A 27,416-nucleotide genomic window follows, 5' to 3' on the forward strand; every position below is an offset into this window, starting at 1 on the left:
CCGGGGGTCATGTAACCCCTCCACATTCTCGAGATGCTCGATCGAGTCCAGTTTTTCCCCTCCAAGGAGAGCCAGCTGGCATCAAAATGATCGGAATCGGGATCTGAAAAAGGAATAAAGAGCTCTCGGCCATTTTCCAGCGTGTCCACGGGAATCCACTTTCATTTGGGAAGCTTTCAGAGAGTTTTAAGCGCACGGTCTCCTTGAAATCGTTCATCAGAAGTCCTCAATGGAGATGGAACATGAGGCGCGGTTGGTGGGTGAAATTTCGACAGTCCATATTTCAGCCGACGCTAGATGGGTATTTTGAATTTTGGCGGGCTTCTGACAGCCGCCAGCTCAGCGGTTGTCGCCACGGGAGCAGCCTACAGGAAGCGCATGCGCTCAAAGGGATAACATTGGAACCACCACTGTGGCTGCTCGGAAGTGCTGTGGGCAGCTATTGTTCAGTAATTTCGGCGAGTTCTAGAGTGTACTTCTGCGAGCAAAAAGCAACGGAGCTCTAGTCCCGAGGCCCTCAGCGAGAATACTTCGATCGCGCCGTCTCGAAAGCGGTTATTAGCGCGCCATAATGGATCAAATACTTCAGCTCGAACCTAAAAATGAGCTGAGATTTCGAGGTGAGTGTCCTCGCTACAGAAAAATCCACAGATTCTTCTGGCTGCTAGCGAGCCTGCGAGCCGACTCCGATACTCCATTCGGATTCGGAGGCCAGACAGACGGGGAGACGATTCTCTAAAGAAAGTGGGCCGAGTGTAGCACTGGCTGCTTCTTCAGAAAGTGGTGGTGGCTGACCGGGCTCTCAACGATCTGCTTGGAGGTTAATGTCATGGAAATCACTCCCCTAGACTCATTCCACTCGCGAGATATCTCAAACATGGTGCGCCAAGTGTCTGTCTGGACATATTCCCCTCGACATGTACTGTAGGCAAGGCGGTGGAGAAGAATCTCATTGGAAAGCCGCCCGTAATAATCGAATGGCGATCATTCCCTCGAGTGCCGGAAAGTCGATCTTCGAATGAACATAATTACGTGTCGCTCGTTTGGAGGCTTCGATTGCTTGACGACAAATTCCTTGGCTGTTGTGAAATGAGCCTCTGGCAGACTAGAGCATATGTCCGGCCACTGGCTCCTCGCTCAGTCAGAGACATCCGCGACGTCTCTCTTTGGTACGGCGGCGATCTCATATTGCTTTTGTTTTTGTCATCATTAAGCCGCGAGGATGAAGCGACACAAGTGGGAGATTAACTGATCCAGGAACCACCAAGAACGGCCTGGAAGCCCCAACGTCTTGCCTCGCGTGTTCAGCTCTCAATACATTAGACTTGCTCTTATGGGACAACGATTCAAGGCGTCGGGACGGGGAAACCCGAATCGACGATCTCTCTCTTTTGACTCTGACTGGCTGCGTGGCGAGCGCTGAATTAGAAAACACAGTGTGAAGTGATGGTCATCACCCCTAGCTTTTGGCCCCTTGGCCAGGTCGTGCGCTAATGTCATTTTTTTACTGCCCCATTCGGAATGCTCTTCACATCGATCGAAATTCGATCCTTCCGCATCTCATGCGACTTCTCTGGTCTTCTCTTCTCTTGACCGGGAAACTTCGGCCCTCAGATGCACCGTGCCGATTAAGTTTTCCTGTCCAGACAGAGTTTCCGGGAGTCTGAGGGTGTTCCCCGGACCGATCACTCATTCTCGGAATGAGATCCGCATCCTCGGCTACGTTTCGCTGCTTCTCCAGTTGAGGAGGCTCTCTGTTGATTGGCTAGAAGAAGTGGGCTAGGGCGATTGGGATCTCGATGACTTATGGAATTCCCATTGAACCATTCTCTTTTCATTCATGTATCCAGGTCCATTCCAAGAAGTGGTCACCGCCCTGCTGAAGCTCACCAACCCTTCGAATGAAAGAGTGTGTTTTAAAGTAAAAACAACGGCTCCGAAAAAATACTGCGTGCGGCCCAATTGCGGTGTTATAGAACCTCACAGAAGCACGAATGTCCACGTGAGTCCCTGGAGAAAAAGTTGCATCGAATCTCCGATCGGTCTAGCTCGATCGCTCAATCCTTTCAATTCTAAGGCCTTTCCTCTTTCATGTCGGCCCATAGGTCATGTTGCAACCGTTCGAGTACGATCCCCAAGAGCGGAACAAGCATAAATTCATGGTGCAATCCGTCTTCGCTCCTGAAGGCGAAATCAATCACGATGTTTTCTGGAAGGTATGGAGGAGTGTTCCGCACGGCCTTCTGACAGTTCATAATCTACAGACTATAAACCCTCGAAGATGATATCCTCTGCTGAGCGCGGTATATGGTCAACTTTCACTTCATAACAGGAGGCACCGAAGGAAATGATCATGGACTCCAAGCTCCGCTGCGTTTTCGACATGCCCGGTGTCGAGGATGAAGGCCCTCACGCTCACGGGGACGAGGCAGAAAAAGAAGTATTCTCACCAACCGTTCAGGTAAACAAATCAATTTTCGTTAACCACGTCTCTTGGTAGCGGTTGGATACTCGAGCGAGGGAGAATTCTCCGCGTGGTATCTGCGAGCTCCTGCGATTTTTATGGAATTTCAAAATTATTCACCCATCCCTAGCATGAAGCCGCCCCTCATGGGGATTCAAACCCGCGCGAAGAGATCAAGAGGCTCCAGAACGAGGTTTTCCAACTCAGAAAAGAAAACTCCACACTCAGGGTGAGTAATTTGATTTTGTTTCCCCGACAAGTCGGAGGAAAATTATCCGGCGCCCCTTAGGCTCGTGACTCATCGAGTTTTATATCCAACAAGGGGGCCGAAAGCGCTATACCCCAGACCTTTGATTTCCTTCATCTGACATGTTTTCCTTTACAGGAGGACGGACTTCGTCATCGTACCAAAAATCCCCAGCCCACGGAGACTGAGACCTCGTACAATCCACCTCAGTCATCGTCCGGCCCACTGTCGCAGGTTTCGCACAACACACTCCTCATCTATGCGCTGATGCTCATCATCTGCGGATTCATCCTCGGAAAGTTCATCTTCTAAACTGAGGATGGCAAAGACACGAAAAGTTAAGATGGGGACACAAACACTCGGTACAGATCCACACGGAAAAAGCAAGGAAACAACCAAACAGAACACATGGGTCGAGAGGAGAGTGATGTTAAGCGAATAATAAACTCAGCAAAGAGAAACCGTACGAAGAGAGAATCAAACGCGGACTTGGGTACGGAGGAGGCAGAGACGCCACGGAGTAGGAAAGAACTCGGTATACTATTATAATAATATGCTGTTGATGGGGAAGAAAAGCTAGCATTTCAATCAGGGAGTCAGGAGGGTCGAGTAATTCGAGGGGGTAAAGTCACCAGCAGCAGTTTTAGAGACGATAATCAGAATGTCGAAGGGAATAAAAGACAGGTTTCAAAAAACATCACATGGATGACCAGCTCTTGATCTATACCGAGGTCAATGTCATTTCTCCGAGCTCATTGTCGGATAGCTTCCGTTGAGTGTGTACAAGGCTGAAGACAGAACGCTGTGAGAATTTGATGCGATTTCCTGCTCCCATTGAGCTCCAGGGGACTTATGCTTTTGTCTTTACGGGGAAGATGCAGCAGGAATGTGGCTTGGGGAATCTGCGCCTGCTTCTTCTCTGAGAAGTTGATTCCCACTTGAACAGTCTGTCGATTCTCGCTGGTCCCCGCTAGGCCCATCCACGTGATTTCGGTTTCAATAAACAGAGAAACATGACGTGTATCATCTTGCGTGGCAATTACTCCGGATACTGACAAATGTAATCGGAAAATTCCCTTCAGGAACGCTGGACGATTCATAGGGCTTCCAGAAACAGGATCATCTGTCCCTTCATATCCCCGTGCTTTTCGGTTATCGTTGCATAATCCAGAACGTTTCCTGCAAAGAGCTCTAATTTCGGGAATGGGGGCGATCGAGGGCAGTTATCAACGTTTTTAGAGCGGAAGGAGCTTCGATGGATGACGAGAAGGAAGATGATTCCGGGCTTAGTATGATGAAAACACAACCAAACGTTTATTTACACTTTGCTTGTTCCGTATATCGCCGCTCTCTACGTGTTTTATCCTGATGCACGAGACTGTCATCATCAGCACACTCGATAACTTCAACAACCTGACGGCGGAATGAACTTTTCTTCAACGATGAAAACTCCAGGGTTGATTAGTATCACATGGAAGATGTGTGCGAGGAAGAATAGTACACAAATATTGGTCGACTCGGCGAACTTGTAGGAAACCGGAAGACCACAACTGAAGAGAGCACTGACAATAGGACATTGATGGTTGGGTTCGTGGAGCTCCGGAGCGACTGCGTCAACGGACTTCTTCCGCACAACCAAGTCAAACTATCCCTTGAGCAAAACAGCAAGAGTAAGCACTGATAACGTACGATAGAGGAGCCACAACTCCGAACAGCCTCAATTCCGAGGGTGGACGAATCCTGATGGGTTAGACTCCAGAGAGGCAGACCAAGCCTGTACGTGGAATGCGTTCCCTGATGAGCGACACACGCACAATTGCAAGTTTTATATAGAAACGCTCAACGTGCCTGTAATCCGATTAGGCAACAATCGTCCTACAGGGAAATCTTCGCTAGTACTATTATTTCCAGTCGGCCGGCCGGCATGTGACAGTGGAGCGTTTGACGTTCATTCATTCTCAAAACACGTTGCTTAGTGTTTCTGGTCATCCGATGCGGGGACGTACATCCGACGTACGCAACGCAAACGAACGCTTCATCAGTGATCAATCAGTCCTCATCGCGATCCTACCTAGGGCCCGCCGCCAAGAATTGGCAGGATGTGCGGTCATAGTCGAAAAGTAAAAGGCACAACGTATGTATGTCGTCTTTACGTTTTCACGCGTCGTTCGCGGCATTATTCACAACGGAGTCTCGCAAATCATTCCGGAGCGTAGCGACACTTTATGTCGATCGAACTTGGCTTGCCGGCGAAAATGAAACACGACGCTATGAGGCCGCTACGCTCCGACGTTCGTTGACTCGACGTTATCCGCCTTTCTTGCAAGATAAAAAAAAAATCGAGGGACTCGAACGGCTCTTGCTCGAATTTGTAGATGGCACGACGAAAATTATCCTACGCCAGAAAAAGAAGATCAGCCGCCGGACATTATCCTCGGGAGTAAACTTTTGGGCCACGAGACGCATTTTCCCCCGACAGTCCTTGCACAACTCCGAACAGGCTGAATCCATGCGCTCTCGATAACATGACACCTCGATGGGTCTGTTCGGCGAGAGCATGGAGAATCTCTTCTACAACTCAAATAGTGTCGGAAGCTATGAGCACTTCGCGCAATCCGCTGTTCCGATCCCAAACGGATGCTTGGTCGATACCCAGCATTGACATCTGCCATGGCACGGACCCTTTGCCGGAATGCGGGCGATGACAGGCAGCCGAGCTGCCGATACGCGGCAGAATGTGTTTTTCGGATGTTGTTCATTAACTAAATAAGTTATTATGACGATATTCTCCGCGGGTGCTACGACAGCTCGGAATTATTAGCTGTGTTTAAATAGGTACTCCCCCATCCTACAACGGCGTCTCTTTACGCGGGAATAAATACGGGAAACTATCGCGCTGTAGGTTCCGAAGTGACATGACTTTCAGAAGTCGCTCGATCGTGAACAGCAAGTATGAGTCTGTAGATCGGCTTCTGTGAGAATTACATAACTTATTTCCTGCTCATAATTAGGCTCATCGTTGTCGAACTGGCAGCTTGGGTCTGACTCGCGGTATGACAATCGACGGTAAGTGATGGTTGGCGAGCGTGTCAGCCAAGGACTCGCCGTAGCCGCTGTAGCCTCCGGATGACATCTGTGAGGATCGAAAAGCGAGGATTAAACGAAGGCGCCCGGTTCGCGCATGCGGGAAAGATACCCGATATGAACCCATACTAGTTGTAAGAAAGGCACCAGGTGTCTTCCCGATCTGAAGCGCGAATCTCACCTGAGTGTGGCGACCATCTATGGTCGAATGATGATGGTGCCAATGATCTCCTCCGTGACTCGTTTCGCCTTCGCTAGAGCTATCGCTGATCATTTGAGTCTTATCCGAGTGCCCCTTATCCGAAGCCGTGAGGAGTGAACCCGAACCGGGATAGGCTATAGAGAATATTTCTGTCGTAGACTGATTGATCGATGTATAAATAGATCGATTCATCCATTCGTTAAGTGAGCGTTCTCGTGGAGCTCCCTATAGAGGCGTTAGATCGGCGAGCCGATCAATTCTAAAAATAGTTTCAACCTCGCTTACCCATAGCCATTTTATTTTGAGGAAGCGGAGGCTTCACCGCCGTCGTCCTGTATCGGGGTCGGCATCGCCGCACCGAGCAGCAAATCGTCAGCGTCAGCAGAGAGAGCGCAATCGGTAGCGCTATTGTAAGAACTGAGGAGGGTCAACGTTTTAAGACAATCCATTTCGACATTACCGAGATTCATCGAATGAATGGGATATGTCCGCGATATGTTCGGCTCGAGCTCCGAGTCGAGCGTCTTACCGAGTCCGTTGATTTCACAACGACGTCCGAGATACATGGTGTTGCATCTGCAGGTGGTCTTCTCCACACCGTTGTCCACTCCCAAAATGCAGCTGCCTCGTGCGCTGCAGAACTGACAGTTCTTGATTTCAGATGAACACACTCTTCCAGGAGATTCAGAGTCCAAGTCCTGGTATCCCGATTTGCATTCGCAATGGAACGAGCCTGCGGAAAATCGGTCCCGTATTAGTTTCATGAAATCTCTAAACCTCATCGATCAAGATGCAATCGGAATGTTGCCAAACGCTGAACACCTTCGTCCGGCCACGAGAATAGCAAACGACAACCCACCTGGCACGTTGATGCATTTTGCGTACGCACTGCAGTCGTTCAGGTCAGAAGAAGAGCACTCATCAAGGTCCTTGAGAGCGTCAATCGGAGTAGATCCCAGAAGCACAAAAGGCGATTGAAGTTGTCCGAGAGAATCGTTGAGTTTCGAGACACTCCTCGCCAATTGCGACGACAGCGAAGGCAATGACAGATCCGTGTTTGTGGCTCGTTGAGATAGAGCCAACGTAAGGACGATCTGCATGTGGATCAAAGCGGAGTAAGCGCATGTTTTTCCAGTTGTCTCGAGATCGACTCGATTCGAAGACTTGATTCAGGTCGAAAGTCGGGTTTTCGCCGGACGTTCATCTGTAGGCCAGAGCCGTGAACACTTACGGAGGATTCGTTGTTGTAGTTTGTGACTTTCTGAACTGTGTTGACCTTGGCGTCGAGCAGCGAGCCTTTCGGGAAGCCGAGCGCATCGCTGTAGGTTTGTTCCAACTGGAAGGAGGATCCATACATCATCCATCGACCGCCAACGTTAATAATTCTGTGAACCCCCGACGGCGAAGTTTCTGGATGGATTTCTGGTGCCCGAGTCACTCACCGAAACTTTGAGAGCGTGGAGTAGTCGGGGCATTTGAGATTGAACCGATCCCTTCGACGAGGCACGGACGAGATGCACAGGGAGGAGATACGTTTGAGATGCTGTAACATGAAGTGAGTCGTTTTCAAGGATATTCGGAGAAGACACCAAAAACAGCTGCGGATACGATGTGTGTCAGCTGTCGACCGATTATCTCGATCGCGAGCTGCGAGCGCGGCGTTCACTCACCGATACACCTGGTGGAAGAGCTCTCCGTGTCTCTCGTATAACCCGGTCGGCAAACGCATATGTATTTATTGCGGGCAGTTTTCGATGGGTTTGGCGCGCAGGCTTCGTGTCGGCTCGAATCGCAAGCCGGATAGCACAGAGGCGTGGGCGTCGGGCCGTCGAATTGCTGGGAAAAGTCATTCGTCAGTTCGCGGAATTCTCCCGGTTTAATTCGTTTCCCCGATCAGCGCGACCATTCCCTGCTGAAAAAGCTTCGCTATGACCCGAACGGAATCTTGCTGTCGCTGTGCTCACCTCTCTGTTGCTGTTGTTGAAAGGCTTGAAGGCGTCGAAGATATCGTTCGAGTCTTCGGGCTTATCGTCACCTGGAGCAGGCGGTTTCGGGAACGAGATCTTGACCTTGGGGAGGTTCGAAGCCGGCTTCGCTGTGGTTGAGGGTCCGCCCTTGCGGTTCCCGACCTACAGGAAAAAATCGGAGGGTCAAGAGGGGTCGACTCGCGCTGTCTCGATGGGCTGAAGGAAAAGTATGCAACACCTACCTTGAAGATATTCGGAAGCGGTTTTCTTGTGCTCTGTGAGCCCGTCTCTGTCTTGATGACAGGTTCCACCGGTTTTCTGTTTCCACGGCCAGCGATGAAGACCTTGACGCCTCCGTAGTCGACTTCTTTGGCAGGACTGTCGGTGACAACGGTTGAGGAAACTTGGAAGTAGATCGTAGGTTTGCTCGCCTTGATTCCATCTTCAGGAACCAGAGTTTCAGCTGGAGCGAAAGAAGCGGTGGACCAGAGCCCGCCCGAAGATTGCGCCTGAACCTTGTAGCCCGGGGGCAGGAGGGAGCCTCTGGCGACTTCGATTTCCGGAGTGACGACAACGACGCGCGACGATGGAGACACGCCTTGCAGGACATTCGTTGGCTGCACCGCCCCGTTGGGATCCGGGAGCTCGGTGCTTGCACCCTCGTCGAAGAATATTGTCTCTGCGCCTACAATGACGGAAACGCTCTCAGATGGGTTGGATTCTTCGAATCGAATCGTGGTCGACGGAATAAGACGTTTTGAGCTCGGCAGAAGGGTCGGCGTGTCGACGCGGATCTTCGTCTTGGCCTTCGACAGGTCCGACATGAGTTTCTCGAGCGGAATATGAGCCTCCTTCTCCTCTAGCGGTCTCACAGGTTTGTACACCGGAGTCAATTTGGAATCGGCGCGCGACGTCGATCCGATCGAGCCCGGTGACGCGCTGTTTGGCGAGATGAAGCTCGAAATGTCGAGCACAGGACTGAGAGGAATAAACAGAGGCTCTCGGCTGGACACCATGACAGGCCCGGAGGGCAGGGACGTATCTTCTCTGCTGATCTTGGAGCTGGGGGATAAGGCGTCCGTTCCGTTCTTGGTGTTGAATAGGTTGACGATTCCTTTGATGGCTTCCCCGAGCTTGCCTCCTTTGCCTCCGAGGATGTCTGTGAGATCGAGAACGGTTCCGGGCGACGTCGTGGACGGAGAGATGAACTTCGTTGCGTCAGCGGCGGTGGCGTCGACCGTCGGCGCGGACGAGGGAGTTCCCTGGCTTCTCGATATGAGACCATCCGTTCCCGTGATGAGGAGCAAAGTGCTTCCCGGTCCGATGTGGGTGAGGCTTCGATCGCGACCGAAGAACCTCGTTGAGCTTGCCAAGACGACGGTCTGCGTATGGGGCAGAGTCGTGGCTGCCGAGACCGACGTCGAAGCACCCGATGTCTTCTTCCGGAGGGAGACCGTCGGTTTCTGGTCCCTGATGATGATTTCGGGCATAGCCACAGTGGGAATGCTCGATGTCGTTACCCCATCAGGAATCGGCTCCAGGGCGCTCGGAAGATCCGTTGCATCTGAAGACTCAGTGCTTGGCGCCAACTCGAATGTAAGCGTGGATCTCGACGTAGATGATGAGGTCGATGGCAGCTCCTCGGTGATGGGAGGTGCTGTGAACGTCGAGTAGGTGTTGGTGGTCGTTGGTGCGATGTTCCCAGCGGTAGCATCCAGCTTCCTCGTGACAACCTGCGACGAATATTCGTGTTATACCACTGGACCCCGATTGCCCTGATCCTTAATGATAGTTTCTCATTCAATGAAGACTATTCCTCCAATCCCTGCGCATTAGGCATTCCGGACAGGCCGACAAGCTTACCTGAGGTACGATTTGCTCGCTCGAAATGACGATCTTGTCTTTCCCACCGAACAACGTGGTGTAGAAGGTGTAGGTCGTGAACGAAGTATAAGTTGTGTACGGGAATCGAGGATCCAGTGCGGTGGTTGTCGATTGAACCGGCTTCTTCGTTGAGGTCGGTCGCAGTTTCGCAGCGTCCACAAAGAGAGTCGCGTAGCTGGTGACCACGGACTCCTTGCTGATAACGTATGAGGACGATTGTCTGAAGTAGGTGGTGAAATAGGTGAACGTCGTAAGGAACGTTTTGACTGAAGGGACCAAGGGCCCGGACGCTCGGGAAGACGTCGATGCCGGTGCGAGGGTGAACAATGTGAACGATTGACTCTGAAATACAAGGGAAAAATTGTATTCTTCCACTGCCATATAATCGCCGAAGAGGATCATTCCAAATTCGCGAACGTCTCGACTCCCCATCGGAAGGGCTTCGGGGGGGGGGGGATGAATCTGATTATGGCGGCACTTACCGATGAGGTCTGGGTTGGTTCTGGCGCTGCGCTTGCTTGCAAGTCCAGCACTGCTGTCGACGTTGGCGCAATGCTGACTGTTCTAGTGACCACGAACGATTCGGTGAGCGTGAAAACTTGACTCTGAACTTCCTCGAAAGGCGTGACCAGAGACGACGTGCCGTTGAAGAGAGTGGCGTAGAACGTGAACGTCGAGTACGAAGTTGAGACTCTCAAACGCTCTGAAGTCTTCAGGATCGTCAACGGGGTGACGGCGGTCGGAGCGATCGACGACAGCACCGGGACTTGAACTGTGTTCGAAATAATGTTCAGCGAACTGACGACCGAGGTCGAACCCTTCGAATAGTAAGTGGTGTAGTAGGTGTACGTCGTGAACATAGTTTTCGTCTCGAAGTCTGAGATTCTCGGCGTCGCGAGCTCGTTCACAAGAGCCGCGTCGAGGACCAGCGATGGTTGCAGTGACGACGGTTCGGGATATTGGGTCACGAGTCGGCTGTTTGTATGCTCGCTCGTAGAATACGTCGCCACGCCGTTGCGTGTCACCGGAATCGTGTACGTTGTCGTCGTGAAATACGTGAGAACCACCGGTGAAGCCTGGATCGATGCGGGTCTCGTGAACTGCGGACTCGGCGGGAAGAAGCTCGGCGTGATCGTCGACGTCACCAACGAGAACGTCGTGAGTTCCACGTCGCGGTATTCGGTAGATCCCGAGACTTCGATAGGGAGTCGAGTGGTTGTCGTGTAGGCGACTGGCGTAACCGAGAGGATCGGAGACTGACGGATCAGATCCGAGGGGCGGACACGTCTGGAGATGACCCTGCTGGCGCGCAAACGTCCTCTGTATCGGCTCGCGCTCGGAACATTGCGCAGGGTGTCGATGTCTGTGGTTGAGGCCACGGAATCCAAGACCGGTTTCAAGAGCTTGCTGGCCTTCTTGCGGATTGTGACTTTCAGTCGCTTCAGCTGTTTGCTCGGAGCGAGGGTGGAGCTCGTGAATTCCGGTAGGATTTCGCTGGAGGAGGCCAGGGCAGGAGTACCGAAAATCGAAGAGCTTTCGAAGTACTCCGTGGGGTCGACGATGGAGGACTCTATGCCTTCGGAAGGCCTCTTCCTCACTATCGACTTGATCTTAATCCTCTTGCGGTAAGCGTCGATCGCGCTCGAAGCCGCGGCCTGACTCGTCGAATACGCGTCGGCGACTGTGGAAGTCGGATCGATTGACGAAGCGTCCAGGACTGCAGCCTGCGTGGCGAGGATGGCATCTCCGATGTTGTCGAGCTTGACAACGGTGCGCAGTTCGAGATCAACTTTGGTGGTCTTTCCGTTTCGCACATCGTTCGCCAAATTCACGGTGCGGGTGTTGTCGAGGGCAAGGAAACCGTTGCTGGAATAGAGTTCGGCGTGAGTTTGGAACGGCAGTGCCGAGCTCATTCTTTTCCGACTCTCACGGAGCTTTCGAACGCGTCGGCGAAACAATAAGTATCCTCACCTGATAGACATCTGCTCCGTTGGCACCAGGTTAAGGGCGGTGGGCGTCGCGTGGATGCTCGACTTGATTTCAGTTTTGGAGGACGTGTGTAGTTGGCCAGCCTCATCGACAACCGTGTACATGTACGTCTGTAGAACGTAAACGGTTTTCCTCACGTTTTCCAATTGCTCAAGATCGAGTGTGGTCATCGAACTAGCGGGAGTTTCGACGACCGGCGACGACGCTACCGGAGCTTCATCTGTTTGAACGGCGAGCCGACTTTGGAGGTTCACAATCGTCGTAGCGGAACCCCGCGTTCTGCTGCTCACCGGCGTGGCTTTACCGTCGAAATAGCCGTTGCTGATTTGAGACAACAGCGTGGGATCGACGACGCTGTGCACCGAGGTGACTACCGATTCCCTACTCTGGTAAACCTGGAACATATTGGATCCCATTGAGAACAGATCCTTCTGATGCTTGTGAGACCCTCTCACGGGGAGCGCGGGGAAATCGCCCAACGGTGAGCGGCTCCGAACTCTCGTCGTCGACTTACCGTGTGTGTTCCATGGAGGAATGTTGTCATGTATGTGAATGTAGTGTAGAATGTGATTGGATTAGCCACAGATGTCAGAGGATCTCGAGCTTTCTGGACTCTGCTCGAGACGATGGCTTTGCGAGACGCGTCGGGATTCTTCTTCACCTTGCCTCGACGCCTCTCAGCATCCGCTGCCTCGGTCACCGGTTCCTCAACTTTGGCTGTTTCGTATAGGATCTGTGACGGAGGGCTTGGGTCGGGGACAAGAGTGGAAGGGGGTCGCCGCCGAGGGACAACTCTTGAACTCCTGATCAGCGATTGAGAGTCCAGAGCGAAGTAACTGGATTCGAGAACTGGGCTTGCCGCCGGAATATCGGCGAGTTCGGGGTTCACCTCAGTGTATTCGGACGCTTGGGGTCGGCGCCGAACAACGGACGACTTCCGCAATCTGGTGGGCGTGACATACGAGTCGGGATTGAATTCAAGAGGGGTCTGTGGGTTGAACTCGAAAGTCGGAGTGGGCTTTGTCTTCCGCAAGATCGTCTTTCGCTTGAGTTTCGAACTCCTGATCAAGCTCCGGGAGGGCGGACTCGCCTGTAAAATGTCAAGTGAGAACACTAAGCCACGTGAAGACCCCACGATGGTGATTAGATATTTGATATCCTGAGTCTGGAGACCGCCAAGAGCTTATTTCCAGGACAAAAGATAATGCCTGTTCCGAGGGAATTGCCGGTCTCACGTTCTAGCCACCGTCCTTGATATCACCACTCGGACTTTCAGAAGCTATTCATACGGGGTAACCTACCTCAACCGGAGGTGCAGGATCCACGACCTGATTGGGTGGATTCACATCATACGAGAGCAGTGGTGAAAACTGATTCAGGTTGTTCTGTTGCTGAACGGGCGGATTGAAGGACTGTTGGAATCCAGCGAGCTGGTTGTGGAAATCATTCTGCGGAGGGACCGGAACCTACAGAAGAATTCGGTTTGAAATCTCTCTCCGATTCCGCACCATGCCACGGATATTACGAGCATCGCGCCTTCGGTAGTTTCGGCGGTCTGGGAGCCTACCTGGGAGTGATACTCATAGGGATAGTCGCTATACTGATGTTGGTATTGGTTGTGTTGGGGATAATTTTGATACGGCTGGTACTGCTGGAAGTCGTACTGCTGGGGACCTGTGAACACGGAATAAGAAGCCTTGATCGGCGGATCCTTTCGAAATGACGAATTTCGGGGGCTGATTCCAAATATTCGACGATTCGTCGAGGTCTAGCCCGATGAGCCGAGCTCTGTACTCACTGTAGTAATTCGCAGAGGGCTGCAGAACGCGACTCGCGTATGGTTGGCTGAAATTGATGAGAATATTCCTGGTAAGCCGAATTCATCCCTTCCGATGCGGGGAAGCGGATTTGATAAATTGATGTTCGGCTCTGAAGTACTCACTCGTTGTAATTCGTGAATTGCGGCAGGTAGTAGCTCGAGCTCGGATCCCCTAAAGGCTGTTGGAATTGCAGAAGACGTCTTTTCCCGAAAACCGGTTTCTCCGGCGAACGCGCAATCCTGGAATCGAAATTGAGTTCGTAAAATGCCTTCCCCCACGTCGTGTACCAACAACCATGGAACTCGCGGCTGATCCGTTCGGGAATCGGGTCAGGGACAAAGGCGTAACTGATGGGAAACACTGGACCTGACCCAGCATCGGGAACCGCGTCCTTGCTCGCTGGAATCTCACCTTGCTAGCTGCGAGCTGGCTTCTCGTTGGTAAATCTCACTCTGGTCGTTCTTCAGGAGAGTTGTCAACCGAGGCGCCCCTCTTGTTTTTGTGGGAGTGATGTCCTCCTCAGTGATGGTATCTGAAAAGATTACCTCCAGTCAGGAATCCGAGAAGGATACCTCGTTGACTTGTCTAAATGGGAAACTTCCGTTCCCAAAGGGTTGAAAGATGACTGAGTTTACATAGCAGGTAGATCGGTGTGGATCGAAAGCCTAGACGAGCTCAAAGGATTTTTCGATAAATTCGGACGCGGTCTCCTGCTCTGTACATACCGTCACCATCGTCATCATAGTTCTCGTCAGCGTCATCGGAGTCGTCGCGTACTGTGTAGTGTCTGTGGCCGAGGTTCTGTTGTGGCGAACTGTCTTGACTGAGTGATCGGGCTACTTTTTGACCGTGGTGGATCGGGAGAACCACGCGTGTGACCACCGGACGTGCTTGTCCGAGTTGATCTGTGACTACAAGTGTGATATCGGTTGTGAAATGCGCGGCCGGCAACGCGGCTTGCGGAGTTATCAAAGGTAGCTGCGCGGCCACTGTCGGTTGGATTGTGAATGTGGTGAAGCGTGTTGTATCGGTGACCTTCGTGTCGGTGATTGTTTTGAGCACTTTCCTCCCTCGGAGATTGACCGAGACGACCGTTGTCGAAGTCAAGGTCGTCGGCTCGATGATCGTGCTCGTGAGGAACTGGGGCTGGTTGAAAAATGCGTTCGCGAACAGGTTTTGGCCGAGCTGTCCCACGAACGGATTCGCCTGGAGAAAGGGATTCTGCAGGGGAGATACCGTCTGGCCTCCGTTCCAGGCTGCGGTCGTTTCGGGCAGTATGGTTCGGACATCGGTGCGGAGTTGAGTCAGCGTGGACATCTCGGTGATGATATCGGTCCGGGTTCGGAAACCGATCTGGATCGGTATGGTTCTCACTTGCTCGAGCACGGTAGTGGAAACCACGATCTCGGTGATTGTCGTGCTATCGAGATTGATTTCTGACTTTCGGTTGAGGAGTGTTTTCGTTTGATATTTCTCAATCAGGCTCGGTTCGCCATCCACGATCGACGTCGCCGTTATGGTGTCCTCGACGATGCTATACTCAGTTGGCTTGACGACCGACGTCGCTACGGCCGTCGTGGTGATGGTCGCGTAACTCGTACGGAAGCCGTGGTAAATTGGGAGGGTCTTCGTTGTGGTCACGACGCTCATGAGCGTGATACTGGATTTCTGGATTGTCGTTGTCGGTTGAAGACTGGCGGGCAAATTTTCGCGATTATTCTTCGGATTGTAGCGCCCTCCGCGTCTAGCCTGCGGCTGCTGCGTCGTGGCGGATTGTCGTTGGGAGTTATTCCTCCGACCCCCTCTCCTCGCGGGTGTTTCGGTTTCGCGGAGCTGCTCGCGGCTCCTGTTGATTTTTCTGCGCCCCTGCCGCTGTCTCGGTCGCGGAGCGTCCGGCTCGAGACTCTCGTCGTCGTTTTGTCTTTGACGTTTCCTGGTGCGGCGTTGCGGATTCCTCTGACGCGGCCGCTCGGTTTCTGTCGTCTCGTCCTGTCTCGCAGATTCAGCGGGTTGGACGGGATCACTCTTCCGGCGCCTACCGAGCAACGCTGGACGATTCGAGCGTTGGCCCTGCGTTCTCTGCTGTCGCTCTGCCCTCACGGTCTTCTGGGGTACGAGACCGCCCTCGAGCCGGTTCTTCCTGTTGTTCGAGCTCCCCGCCCTCGCGAGACGTTGGTGTCTTACGGGTTGCTCGAGAAGGTGCTCCGCGTCGACGCTTTCGGGTGCTCGCCCGTAGTCGTAATCGTAATCTTCGTCGTCGTTTATGAGATCATCTGTCGCCCTGTCGAAATCCGTCCCGACAGAATCCACGAGCGGAGTTGTCTGCTTGGGGATCTTGCGTCTCCTCGATGGGAATATCGGTCGGTTTCGTTTCGCTTGCAGCTGTCTACCGTCGCTCGCCTCATCGAGAGAGAGCGATTTCTCCAATTTGTTCTGGAGCTCCTGGGAGAGCTCGTCGGAGAAGAGCTGATTTTCGAGTTGGTCGTTGGGCTCACTGATGTGGAAAGTCAGTATCGGTCTTTTGGCTTTCTCCGTTTTTGTCGGCGATAATTTCGAGGGGTCCAAAGTCGCGCTCAGCGTTCGGGCAATGTGCGCGTAGAAACCGTTGATGAAGGTCCCCGTGACGTCATACGTGAACACGTGTGGAACTCCGCTGACAAGTTTCGTCACGGATGATCGCGACAGTAAACCTGTTTTGAGCTCGTCGTCGTCGTCGTCATCGTTTCCGTTGCTCGACGTGGACGAGGCAGAAGTAGAGGGAACCGCTGCCGCATCGAATCCCGGAGGAGTCGACGGCGTCGCTCCTGAAACTAATGCCAATTGCGGAGTGACTTGATTCACCGATGGTTGGAGGTCCCCATTCCACGATCCCTGGAGCGTGTTTCCTCCTGTGGTGGGCTGGAGACTTGCGGATGCCGCGTATTCCGTGGCGCCGATGGGATGGGCGGAGGCCGAATACGGATTCAGTGTATCAGCCGTACTCAGCGTTGCGGCTACGTTGGCGTCATGCGTGGCGGGATGAACTTCCGTTGACGTCTTCGCGATATGAGCGTAATAGCCCTGAATGTACGTTCCGTACGTGAACACAGTTTGAATCGTCACCCAATTGTTGTTGGTGAAACGGTCCGTGCTCGAAGTGATCACACCGACCACGGGCCCTCCCGACGCAGAAGCCTCCGGCTGAGTAGTTTCCGCTCTCCGGGAGGTTTGAGCCGGAGCGTCGCTGGTGTCGAGGGCTTGAGCTGTTTCGAACGAGAAAGATGTCGTCAAGGCGGACGAAGTTCGAATTGAGGGGGCGACAGCTCCCTCCGTGACAGTGGATCTGTCGATCTTGGCATATTGTGCGTAGTGACCACCGATGTACGTTCCGTAGACGGCAGAAAGGAGAACAACTTTTCGCCCGTCAATGACTTCGGTCGCTATCTCTCTCGAGGACAGCAGTCCTGTCTGTAGATTCGCCGAGGCTGAGGAGCTCAGCGTCGAGGTTTCTTGCGCGCGGTGCGCGGATTTTTGAGCGGATTCGGCTCGTGAAGTGGAGCTCGATGGCGGACTAGTTTGTTTCGGACTGACCGTTTCCGTAGAGGTCACGGCGATATGTGCGTAGAATCCATTGATGAACGTTCCGATAATATTGCGTCTCCAATTTGTGGTTGTACCGGAAGTGACCTCGGAGCTCAGGAGCTCAGAGCTGAGTACTCCAGTTTGTTGCGACGAGGATGAGGATACGACTGGAACCGATGATGATGATGATGTTGTCACGTCAATATTTTGTGGAACAGGGCTGTCCGTGACCGATTGGGAATGAAGATCAGTAGCAGCTTCTGTCGCGCTGCTCGGAGCGTCGGGCGACGAAGGCGCGAAGACCGGAGTCACCGTAGGAGCCGAACCGGAGGCCAATTGTCCGAAGTCCCATGGAGCTATCGATGAGGATGCCGAGGCGATGACCGAGGAAACTCCTGGAGCTTCCGTGGCCAGAAGTTCCGACTTCATGGCGGCGTCTGCTGAACTGGATGCGCTGACTAGCGACGAATCTGTCTGCCGCTCCCCTACAACATTGGAGAACGTCTGGGCGATGTGAGCGTAAAAGCCTCGGATGTACGTCGCTGAAATAGCCGTCGTGAAGCGAGTTGTCACGCCTTCAGTCACGCGATCTTGGGTGAACGAAGTGATCAATCCGGTCTTAAGACTCGAGCTTGATACGACCGCTGACGATTCTGCGGATTCGGTGAGAAGCCTTCGCATTTGTGGATCTGTAGCAAATCGGCTCTTTAGATATCTCGGTAGCGAAGCCGCCGGAAGGCCGAGATGTCGAGCTTTCGTCGTTTTCTTTCGACGTGTCTGTCTGAGTTTCGAAGTAAATACCCCAATGCCCATGGCCTCAAATCACCAAAGCGTTTCTGACCGAGCTTTGTCTTTCCTATCCGACTCTGTGTTGTTTTCCACCGGAGAAAAATTGTGTGGCTACTGATGTACCGAAAGGGGAAGTAGGTGGGTATATTGCTGTGTGAGAGCTTGTTCCGTTCACTTCGCTTCTTGTTCGCGGGAGATTTCACTCGAGCTGCTGTGACGCAAGGTCGAGTGATGTACAGAGCATAAAAAAAATATCGAGCAATCCTGCATCTTCCGCGCTCCAATGTAAATTAACGCCCCTCCGGGGAACCTCAAAGCGAAACTGTAAGTGCCGTGAGCAAGCTACGCATGATATCCAATAGCAATTGATTAGTACAATCGGAATCGATGATGCCATCTCGTGCAACACCCTGAATGGCATCGATTGCATTTCTGAATGAGTAGCGAACAATGAAAATATCACCCTGCTGCATCTAAGCCCAAGGGATACCTAAAGTTGCTTTGGGATCGGGTAATTTAATATACTCCTTGAATAAATATCCCGGAACTAGTCCATCACGGGAGAATCGATCCACAGGGGTATATTAAAGGACAGGGGAAGGAGAAGCAGGAGGGGGAGAAGGAGGGAAGCGGTGATTGTGTGATTCCTTCTCTCACATAATCGTGACTACCACCCGAGAAAATTTTCACCAGAAAATATTGCCCCGTCGCTTCGGAAACTCTTGAAAATACTGACCGTGAGCTCCAACAGGGCGGCCCACGGAGAAAGCGCAGCGTTTCGCGTCGCGTCCCCCCTTATTATGGGAGGGGAACGACCATAGCGTACGACTATCCGTCAGTCTATCTCTCCTTCCCTCGCTCACGCTCTTCTATTCAGAGCAAAAAGCTGGTCCGAGCAACGACGAGACTTTTCGGCATCGATGTCGAATTCTAGTGCAACACGAGTGACGGCTTAAGCCAGGGGATAGCTATATTCACGTCCGAAGCTGGATATTCAGAGCTCTTAGATACGATTCCAGGAGGATTCGTGCTACACAGTTTAACTTGTTTGACACCGTCGACAGACCGAGAAAGCTAATCCGAACTGAAGCTCAACGCGAGCATCCTTCGCGATTGGATCGATAACTTCCTCACATCAATCTACGGCTCACAGCGGCGACAGGGTACAACAGAGACAACATTTATGTAACACATGTGTTTAAAGGAACGCTTAGAGGTGTGTTTGACAATTGAACATTCAGAAAACATGGTGGTAGCAGCAGAATCATGGTCACGGAATTTGCAGGGTGGTTGTGTATAAGTTGTGCTAAAGGGCCACGGGACAATGGACTCGATGGGTTTTAGAGACTTGAACAGTGATCACAGAGGGGAAAGGGTGCCAGCCCACAGACGACAACGCAAAGACATCCCATTACAAAGATTTCCACGCGTGGCTTTGTAACAAACAAGAGTCAGGGTCATTGCATCGACAGTGAGCGCGAGCCGGCAAGGGAAACACAGACAGACAACGTAAAAAGTAAAACAAACAGGTGATCAAGGAAGGTTTGCACAAGACTTTATGAGTGCCTCGACATCTCGTCCTTATAAAATCGACGGATCAACACGGATATTGAGTGCGCACGGACAGGACAGCATTAAACAGTGAGGGGAAGACACAGATAGATTAAGGAACAGACATGTGAAAGTCTGAATCTTCCAAACGAGAAGATACGACTGGAGTTAGTGTGACACGGGCACGCTGGGTGCAGCAGGGTTCAACTAGCATGCAAGGAAACACCAAGAGCTTCTCGAGAACTTTTTCTGGTTTTCGGCCAGCGAATCAGTTCCGATCTCGGTCGCTTATCGAGTCATACTTATGAGACTCCGAGCGCGGTTCAGCGCTTGATTCGAAGTGGACAGGGGAATCACGGATCCCGGTACAAACTCGGTGTTAGGAAAAGCTTCGCAAGCATAAACAATGCACGTGCTGCTTAGTTGTCAGGACTATGTTCGCCTGAGGACTATGGGTTTGGAATATGAACTCACCTTGAGTGGCTTCGCGAACGTGTCTCGTTCGGGTGGGTCTGACGCCCGACAAGATGTCCGTATATGTTTCGTATCTAGGAGGAAAGAATTCTGTCAGTCGCTCCCACGAGTCCCGTGCATAGCATGATCCCATCCCCAGCTGATTTTTTTTTGTAGTATCTGAGACGAGTTCCACAATTTTCGTACCTCGTCGACACCGATGGATGACCGTGGTTGTCCAGGACGGTGGTGTAATGCGTGTACGTCGTGTAAAATGTTTTCCTGCTGTAGTCAGGAAGACAAACCGTGCACGGTCTATGCACATGGTCTCGATGATCCTCGTGCACGACGTGCGCGGGACGGTGACGCTCCTCGACCACCACATGCTCGGGGACGACTCTGCGGAATGAACGCGGACAATGTCAGCGTGAGGTTCCGGTCTAAAATCATTCGTAGTGCATTGTTCTCCGCGAAGACTTCGCTCGGAAAAACGTAGACGACGGATCATGTATAAACTTCATGTACCTAGTAGCTCCGATGACTGGAATGGCGCCATCGCACTTCGCAACGGTTTCCTTCTGGACGTCGACGGTGGCAGTCGGGCCGGCGAATCTGCGAATATAGTCCGATGTTGTAATTCGGCATTCGGAAGCGAGAACAACAAGAGGGAATGATCAAGTCCATTGTCATGAAGGGCTACCTTGTGGTGAAGTACGTGAACGTGGTGTGATGGTGGGGACACGAGGGATCCGGTCCCCGGAGTCCAGGAAGCTGGTGGGTAACTGTGGCCGTAGCGATATTGGTCACAACGCTGTATCGAGTTTCGACGTACGACGATCCTCTCGGATAATGCGTCGTATAGAACGTCAACGTTGAATAGGCGGTGTGGTGTCGGCCGCCTGAATGAAATTCACGACATGCTTATCCAAATCAAATCATACTCGCGTCCGTTCTAGAGCATTCAGACACCCGACGATCCGAGCGAGCTCGTAACAAAGGCGAGGCATCTCCGGCGCGTTTCCCCAAGCGCCGATGAATACACATCATGGAAAGCAGCAGACGTTTTCCTAAACAGTATTTTACCTGGATAGATGGTGGAGGGAGCGATTTTCGGATAAGCGTCCACGACTTTCGGATATTCAGCGTCGACGCATCGTCGACAAGAGCCGGACGAACGGTCGGCGATCACGCCGGGGATGCCGGGAGTGGCATCGATGTGACGGACCTGAGTCACCACTTCATATCTGTTCGTAGAGACGGGAATAAAGCACTTTGAAACTGGTTCCGAGAAACATTGTTCGGGCCAGGAGGCTTTTTGGATCGCGTCGGGGAGCTTTATGGCTCGGAGCGTCTTATTTTTCTCAGTCAGCTCCCAAACAATACGTATGTATGGCGGCTCGAAACCGATAGCGTCTCGAAATTTTCCACACGAACCTGGTTTGTGTCACGGGAATTCCGTGACTCAGTGTTGTCGTGAAGTACGTATACGTCGTGTAATACGTGTGATCTACCGGGCGGGGATCGATCGGTACGTGTTCCCTGACCAGGGCGGGCTCGACGATACGCGTCACGGCAGGTTCCGGGCGGGTGGTTGCCGGAAGTTGCACGGTGTCGGTTATATGCAGCGTACCTGAGATATTTCGGACAGTTTAAAGATTGAGATTCTGCATCGGGCTCCAGAATCGATTCGACCCTGTGCAGTCGAGAGGAATCGGCCGGCTGCCGCAAGAGGTCGCTCACCAAGCGTGACTGTATGCCTTCTGGTCGACACGACGGGTCGTCCGTGATCGAACGTGGTGACGAGATCGGTGAAAGTGGTTTCCAGTTTCTGTTGGACATCTCGTCTCTTTCGGCTGGGCTCCTCGGTCACGTAACGAGTGATAACCTGAATTTCGATTCGTTATCGGGTCGTTGTATCATCAAAAAAGAACGAATGTCTTTCGATCGCAGATCGACTCGCAACCTTTGGCGCTTCGGTAGATATGCGTATAAGAGATTATCGACCGGGAGCCTTCCGAATACTCACCTCGCTTCGACTGTTGACCTCGTTAGTTCCTCCAGGATGATTCGTCGTACTGAAGTAGGTGAACGTCGTGAAATCGGTGCGAACTCGTTTAGTCGGAGAAATCTGTGAAAAACAATCGTGTATTTCAATGCCACAGATTCGACCCGCGAGACCCAGATGGATCCGTGCTCATCTGATTTCTTTTCGCCTGAACGCTTCCCGTAGAGACAAAAAACAGGAGCAAGGGACAGGGATCCTCTTCGGAAAACTCACGTCGGGCGCCTGCGTCGCCAGACCCTCCAAGGTCGAGAACGAAGTCGAGACCACCTCATTGCCGAGTGAATCAGTTGTTGTCGTTAGGAACGTGAAGGTTGTCGTGGCTGCAAACAAAAATAATCCGTCATCTTCCGTCCGATTCCGTTCGCCCCGCTTGTGACTCGTCGGCGGATTTCAGAAGAGACTTAAAGACGTTGCTTTTTTCTGATGTTCCGTTCGCTAACGGCTAAGCATTTGCTGTCACCGACCGATGGAAGTCATGATCTTTTGACTCGAGGAGAGGAAAACCAACGGACGGAACGCTAAGGTCACAGCCAAGAATCGCTTCCAGTATGGGCATGAAAGCACGAGGAGGAGGCTCCAGAAAACGGCCTTCGAGCGTTTTCTCATTGATTGGGGGAAAAGTCTTTTTCTCCAAAGAACGCTCACACCAAACAGAAACTTGGAATACTTTCAACTCCGCTCGAGCCGTCGAATTCCAAAAATAATGTTGATGGAGGCTTTCATCTTCGACAATCCGTCAAATAACATTTCCTTTCGAACGGTCTATTCGAGAAAGTCGTCCATTCATGATTCATTTCCTCTCGCAAGCACGAACGAGATTCATTTTGAAATCCAAGTTCACCGAAAAATTCAAACGTTCACGGCGCGCTTTCTTCGATGATCGATAGCGTATCAGAAAAGCGTGTCGTTCGGAATCGGGCGACCCTGATTAAAAGCGCAATAGCTTCAATTCTAATCAGACTAAACGATGTGATGGATCGTGACGACCGACTCCACAAGATTTCAGCTCAATCAAAAGCGGAGCTGGACACGGCAGTAATCAATCAATATCTAGCCGTCGACTTCATGCGTTCGCCTTCGTCCTTAAGGCATTAGCGCCCTTAATTGGATAAACGTTGTATACGGGTCCGTTTCCTTACCCCTGATGGCGGCGGCGGTGGGGTCCACGCGATTCGTTTCTGTTCTCTCGTCGACCGTTGTCAAGTAAACCTGGAACATAAGACAGAATACTCAAAATTACGATCAAATGTGGATCATTTCGGTGGTCGAACTGGATTGCAGGCTCCGGGGAGGCTTTGAGTCGAGATGCGGCACTACGTCAGCGAGTCAAACGACTCATTAGGGCGACCCCGTTTTCTAGATTTAATTCTTCACCACCCAAGCGATTGCCAAAAATCATTTTAAGGCTCGAGACTCGAGACTTCGCTCCCCCGAGACGAGGTGCCGAGGGAAGGCTCAGCGCGACGAGGCCCTGAAGGTTATTCATCGAAGCTCACAGGGGACTCCTCTCATCTAGAGCTGAAATACAGTACGGGCGCTGACATGGCGATGTTGTTGAAGGCGGCCGCGTTGGCTGTATTTGCGGTGCGTTCTTGTCTTGTGAGCGATTGGCCTTGACCAGTGCGATTCCGTTGCTGGACTAGTGACGGCGACGAAGACGCGGTCGTCGTCTACGTCTATGAAATCACGTTGAAGGAAAATATCTCGTTGCTCGGAAATGTCTTACGACCACGACGACGAATTCCGCCAACACTAGCACCGCCATCACCAACGCCAACAGTTGTACACTGGTCGGCCGACAGATACGTCGGAGCTGTCAAGATCGAAGCTTTCGCCTAAACTTCAATACAGGAAGGCGAAGGACGAAACACGTTCACACGGAGATGACGTGAGCGTGACAGCCCTGCCCGTCGTTTCGGAAGCGGACGCGCGCCATCGTCATCATAGCCGCGTTACTGCACAACCTCCGAGTTCTCTCGGGACCCTTTCTCGCTGCCGAGATTCTCCTGCGCAATTCAAGCGCCTCTGTCCATCAATCAATCAGTTCGGTATGAGCTCCTCGAGACTTCGGAAGATTTCGCGCTAGGGAGTCCCCATCGATGAACTCATTAACTCACCTTCGGAACCTTCGCAAAACTGACGACAGGGGAATGGTCCTTGTAAACGGTGATTGGAGTCAGAATCTGCATGGAAGAGAGAAGGATTCAGTATTCCAAGTCAGCTTCGCTCACTCCCTATGATGAAGCATAGAAGGTTGGTCCCTTTGAATAGGAGAAAAAACGTCCGAGAAAATGATGCATTCACACAGTTTACACACGCCCGAGGGTACTTTCATCTGGAGGTGGTATTTTCTCTGAAAGACTGCATTCATCGGCTCTTAGATATTTGGTTCGCTCGATGAGCCTCGAGTTCCAGGTCGGATGTCCATCCAATTTCCGAAGAAAAATGCGCGGAACTAAATGCAAGGTCAGCGAGTTCCCATTCTAGAATGACGGAATTTCGAATCGAGCTCATTTATCGCAGCTGGATCAGATTCAGGGGACGGTCGCGGAATTCCTGGTTTAGCAGGTCGGATCGATGATGTATCATCAATAGTCCGATGACTCGGAAACGGCGCTCGGCTCTTCTCTGCAACTCCTCCAAAGAGAGCCGCACCGCTTTCGAGGAGGCAGAGCATCTCAATCTCGGCCGCCACCGACGTAGTTTGTCATCGCAAACCATCTGACAGACATCGCCGAAATGAGGGAAATTTGCCTTCACCGAAGCTGTGTCCCGGACGGCCAACTGAATCCATTGACATACCGACCGCTCCGAGTTCATTTTTAGCGTCATCCGTTTGGATCAATCGGCGTTTCGGTACTTCTCTAGCTCGCTCGACAATTCTAAAAATCTCTCGCGCTCGCAGGCTTGTGATTCTTTCGCTTTCGCTCGAGGCTCGGCGGCGAATCCTTAATGCGGCACTTTGTTGCCACTTCAAACCTGTTTGCCGCCCGTTCCTCCACCGGCGCGGTTTTTTCTCGCGCGCCGCGAGATAAAATAAGTTTCAACTACGGACTCTCGTCTAGCGATGATTGCGGGTTGCGTCCCCGTTATTCTCTTGATTTCGAAGGGAACGATGAACGGCTTAAACCACATACAGAACAATCGCTGGGATGATTAGATGGAACAATGGTGGACGAGACGCAAGCAGACCAGAGATTTTTTCTGTTGGTTCCGCGAAACGAGCCGCGATCCCGGAGCTTCCGGTGGCTACGATTCTAGTCAATGGATGTCGGACAGTCCAACTGACTGACTGGGTCGGACAGTACACTTGATCGACTCGCGGCGAACAACCCTCCGAAACAAGAAATTCTTCTCGATTACAGCCGGTTCGTCGGCAAGCGGTCGTCCTTGACGTCTGCTGGCTCGCTGGCAGACAGCGAAGTCGACTCAGATCAAAGATCTTTCTCTTCACGCCAGCGAGCGAGCGAGCGCCAGACCCCCCCAGCAGCTAACGGTGTTTCTCCAGTCTGTATGCTTCGCGTCCGGTGGATCGGTCGACTGACGGACGGATTGAGTGCTTGTCCGTCTTACATGATCGCTTACGACAATACAACACAGTTCCAGATCTCTCACACACACACACACTCTTATTGAGCCAGAGTCCCATACACGCGCGGACTGAACCTTCTCCGTGGATGTGGTCGTGGTCTTGATCGTCGTCCGTCAATCGTGCGACCGATACGACAACGCCGAGCCTTTATGTGCAGAAGTTTGATTTTCGTTCGCGAGAGTCGATCGATTTACCTCTGTGGTCGCGGTTGCGGTTGATCCGGGGAAGATGGTCACGATATTGGTTTCCACTTTTTCCCTACTGCGGATGCGGGACGAGCCGCGACGGAAGAATGTCGTGTAGTAAGTGTACGTGGTGAAGTAGGTGGATGTCGCCGGCTCTGTGAGCGTCGCACTCGGCGTGGGAACGATCGAGGTGCTGGTAGGCGCCGCAATCAGGTTGCTCACCACCTATAGGATAAGCGCTTTTAGCCTGCTGTCTGCATGATCGCGGAGCTGTTGTACCGAGGGATTCGAATATCTGTGCGGTTGACCGTGCGATTCCCGCGGTTTACGTGTAGGAAATCCGACTCAGACCAAGTTAGGGTGCAGGCTATACGGCGGAAGCACACTAGGACAATAAATTACACGGAGAGCGCAGGCCTCAGCGAGATCGTCGTCGTAGGCTCTTGTCGAGACGGGAGCTCGCAGGAAAGCCGAGTCAAAAAATTATTTTCATGTTAGACAAAAAGGATAAGTAATGACTAATGACTTCTGGCTGGCAATTGCATTGCATCAAAGGGCACCCGATGTCAGCAAGAGGGCGACGACGTCAAGGTTCCCGGCGAACTGGCCGAACGAAACAATAATCAGGATGGCCGCAAAAATAATCAGCGCAGAGACACTCGGACGACGATCGTCAGAGTGTTGTGTGTATTAACGACTGACGGAGTGGGCCAGATCGTATATGGGGCGGTTCCGAACACACGTCGAAGGACCTCACGCAAGGAAGCCACCCAAGTGGTCGTGCTATCTCTGACCCGAGAGGGCAAAACTAACGGAGCAACAGAGTCGAAGTTGGGAATGAGCGGAATAATTTCGCTTCGTGATTCGCGTGCGAGCTGCCTCGGGCGCTCCCCGACTCCCATGCTCAACGTGCCGAATTATCCCAGTAAAATGATCACGCCGCGGAGACCGCACATGCGAAGTATCCTGGTCCCGGACCTCATCATCCCATCAGAGGCGTTCTTCGATGAGCTAAACTTCAACTGCAAGAACCCCCAGCTATAGTCGAATCGAACGTCTGGTGACTCGTTTCCCTCCGAATTTAAGCGCACGAGAAAAACGAGTATTCGGTTCCGATGTAGCAAATGATGAAGCTTGGGAGTGGCGAGCGATTTCTCAGCTGAAACTCGCCGTGCACGCGGGACAGATCCCGGCTCTACGAGCAGCAAACGTTCGCCACTTTTGATGGAAATGAACCTGTTGAGCTCGCTGCCGGTCGTCCTCGCCGATTCTGCGGGCTTCTTGGGACGAGAGATATCGGGGGACCGAGTGTTAAGTTCTCTCTCCGCTCACTGTAGCTAAGCTTATTATCTGTCAACGGGAAGTCGGCGCCCACAAAAAAGAAAAACGAAAGGGCGGGCAAAGGGACAGGCGGACCAGCTTGCCGCTCACACAATCCTTCTGAGGGCCAGGCGTTCAGCTGCTCGAATGACATTCAGGGAAGAAAATGTCACGTAACAGGGCAGCAGCGATGACAAAGTGGGCCATCAACAAAGTGAAACTCGAGTGAAGCAAGAATCTAAC

At 52.2% G+C, this 27,416-nt stretch overlaps 2 protein-coding genes across 2 annotated transcripts in view; one reads left to right on the forward strand and one right to left on the reverse strand.

The window, feature by feature from the left end:
* The first annotated feature begins 389 nt into the window (after window positions 1-389).
* Window positions 390-3,725, forward strand: LOC100906170 (vesicle-associated membrane protein/synaptobrevin-binding protein). Its single transcript, XM_003746263.2, has 6 exons — window positions 390-620; window positions 1,851-2,002; window positions 2,106-2,216; window positions 2,333-2,461; window positions 2,595-2,693; window positions 2,850-3,725. The coding sequence occupies exons 1-6, from the start codon at window positions 572-574 to the stop codon at window positions 3,021-3,023; spliced, it is 714 nt and encodes a 237-aa protein (XP_003746311.1). The 5' UTR covers window positions 390-571; the 3' UTR covers window positions 3,024-3,725.
* A 1,999-nt stretch (window positions 3,726-5,724) lies between these two features.
* LOC108864615 (mucin-5AC-like) overlaps window positions 5,725-27,416 on the reverse strand; it is a 49,243-nt gene continuing 27,551 nt past the window's right edge. Inside the window, exons 4-35 of the mRNA XM_029112319.1 lie at window positions 25,863-26,078; window positions 24,194-24,259; window positions 23,216-23,285; window positions 22,290-22,396; window positions 22,038-22,139; window positions 21,752-21,896; window positions 21,446-21,641; window positions 21,095-21,255; window positions 20,712-20,931; window positions 20,537-20,623; window positions 20,219-20,410; window positions 20,033-20,106; window positions 14,389-17,907; window positions 14,069-14,189; window positions 13,780-13,896; window positions 13,636-13,682; window positions 13,405-13,511; window positions 13,139-13,303; window positions 12,352-12,927; window positions 11,820-12,232; window positions 10,331-11,714; window positions 9,828-10,190; window positions 8,207-9,697; window positions 7,962-8,126; window positions 7,668-7,833; window positions 7,440-7,540; window positions 7,229-7,333; window positions 6,857-7,091; window positions 6,527-6,730; window positions 6,283-6,414; window positions 5,977-6,131; window positions 5,725-5,844 (exon numbers count right to left, since the gene is read on the reverse strand). Coding sequence (XP_028968152.1) covers window positions 5,725-5,844; window positions 5,977-6,131; window positions 6,283-6,414; window positions 6,527-6,730; window positions 6,857-7,091; window positions 7,229-7,333; window positions 7,440-7,540; window positions 7,668-7,833; window positions 7,962-8,126; window positions 8,207-9,697; window positions 9,828-10,190; window positions 10,331-11,714; window positions 11,820-12,232; window positions 12,352-12,927; window positions 13,139-13,303; window positions 13,405-13,511; window positions 13,636-13,682; window positions 13,780-13,896; window positions 14,069-14,189; window positions 14,389-17,907; window positions 20,033-20,106; window positions 20,219-20,410; window positions 20,537-20,623; window positions 20,712-20,931; window positions 21,095-21,255; window positions 21,446-21,641; window positions 21,752-21,896; window positions 22,038-22,139; window positions 22,290-22,396; window positions 23,216-23,285; window positions 24,194-24,259; window positions 25,863-26,078 — 11,322 coding nt within the window. The remainder of the gene's footprint in view (window positions 5,845-5,976; window positions 6,132-6,282; window positions 6,415-6,526; window positions 6,731-6,856; window positions 7,092-7,228; window positions 7,334-7,439; window positions 7,541-7,667; window positions 7,834-7,961; window positions 8,127-8,206; window positions 9,698-9,827; window positions 10,191-10,330; window positions 11,715-11,819; window positions 12,233-12,351; window positions 12,928-13,138; window positions 13,304-13,404; window positions 13,512-13,635; window positions 13,683-13,779; window positions 13,897-14,068; window positions 14,190-14,388; window positions 17,908-20,032; window positions 20,107-20,218; window positions 20,411-20,536; window positions 20,624-20,711; window positions 20,932-21,094; window positions 21,256-21,445; window positions 21,642-21,751; window positions 21,897-22,037; window positions 22,140-22,289; window positions 22,397-23,215; window positions 23,286-24,193; window positions 24,260-25,862; window positions 26,079-27,416) is intronic.

Source organism: Galendromus occidentalis, unplaced genomic scaffold (assembly GCF_000255335.2).
Source record: "Galendromus occidentalis unplaced genomic scaffold, Mocc_1.1 scf7180000077494, whole genome shotgun sequence".
In the NCBI taxonomy this organism is placed as follows: Eukaryota; Metazoa; Arthropoda; class Arachnida; order Mesostigmata; family Phytoseiidae; genus Galendromus; species Galendromus occidentalis.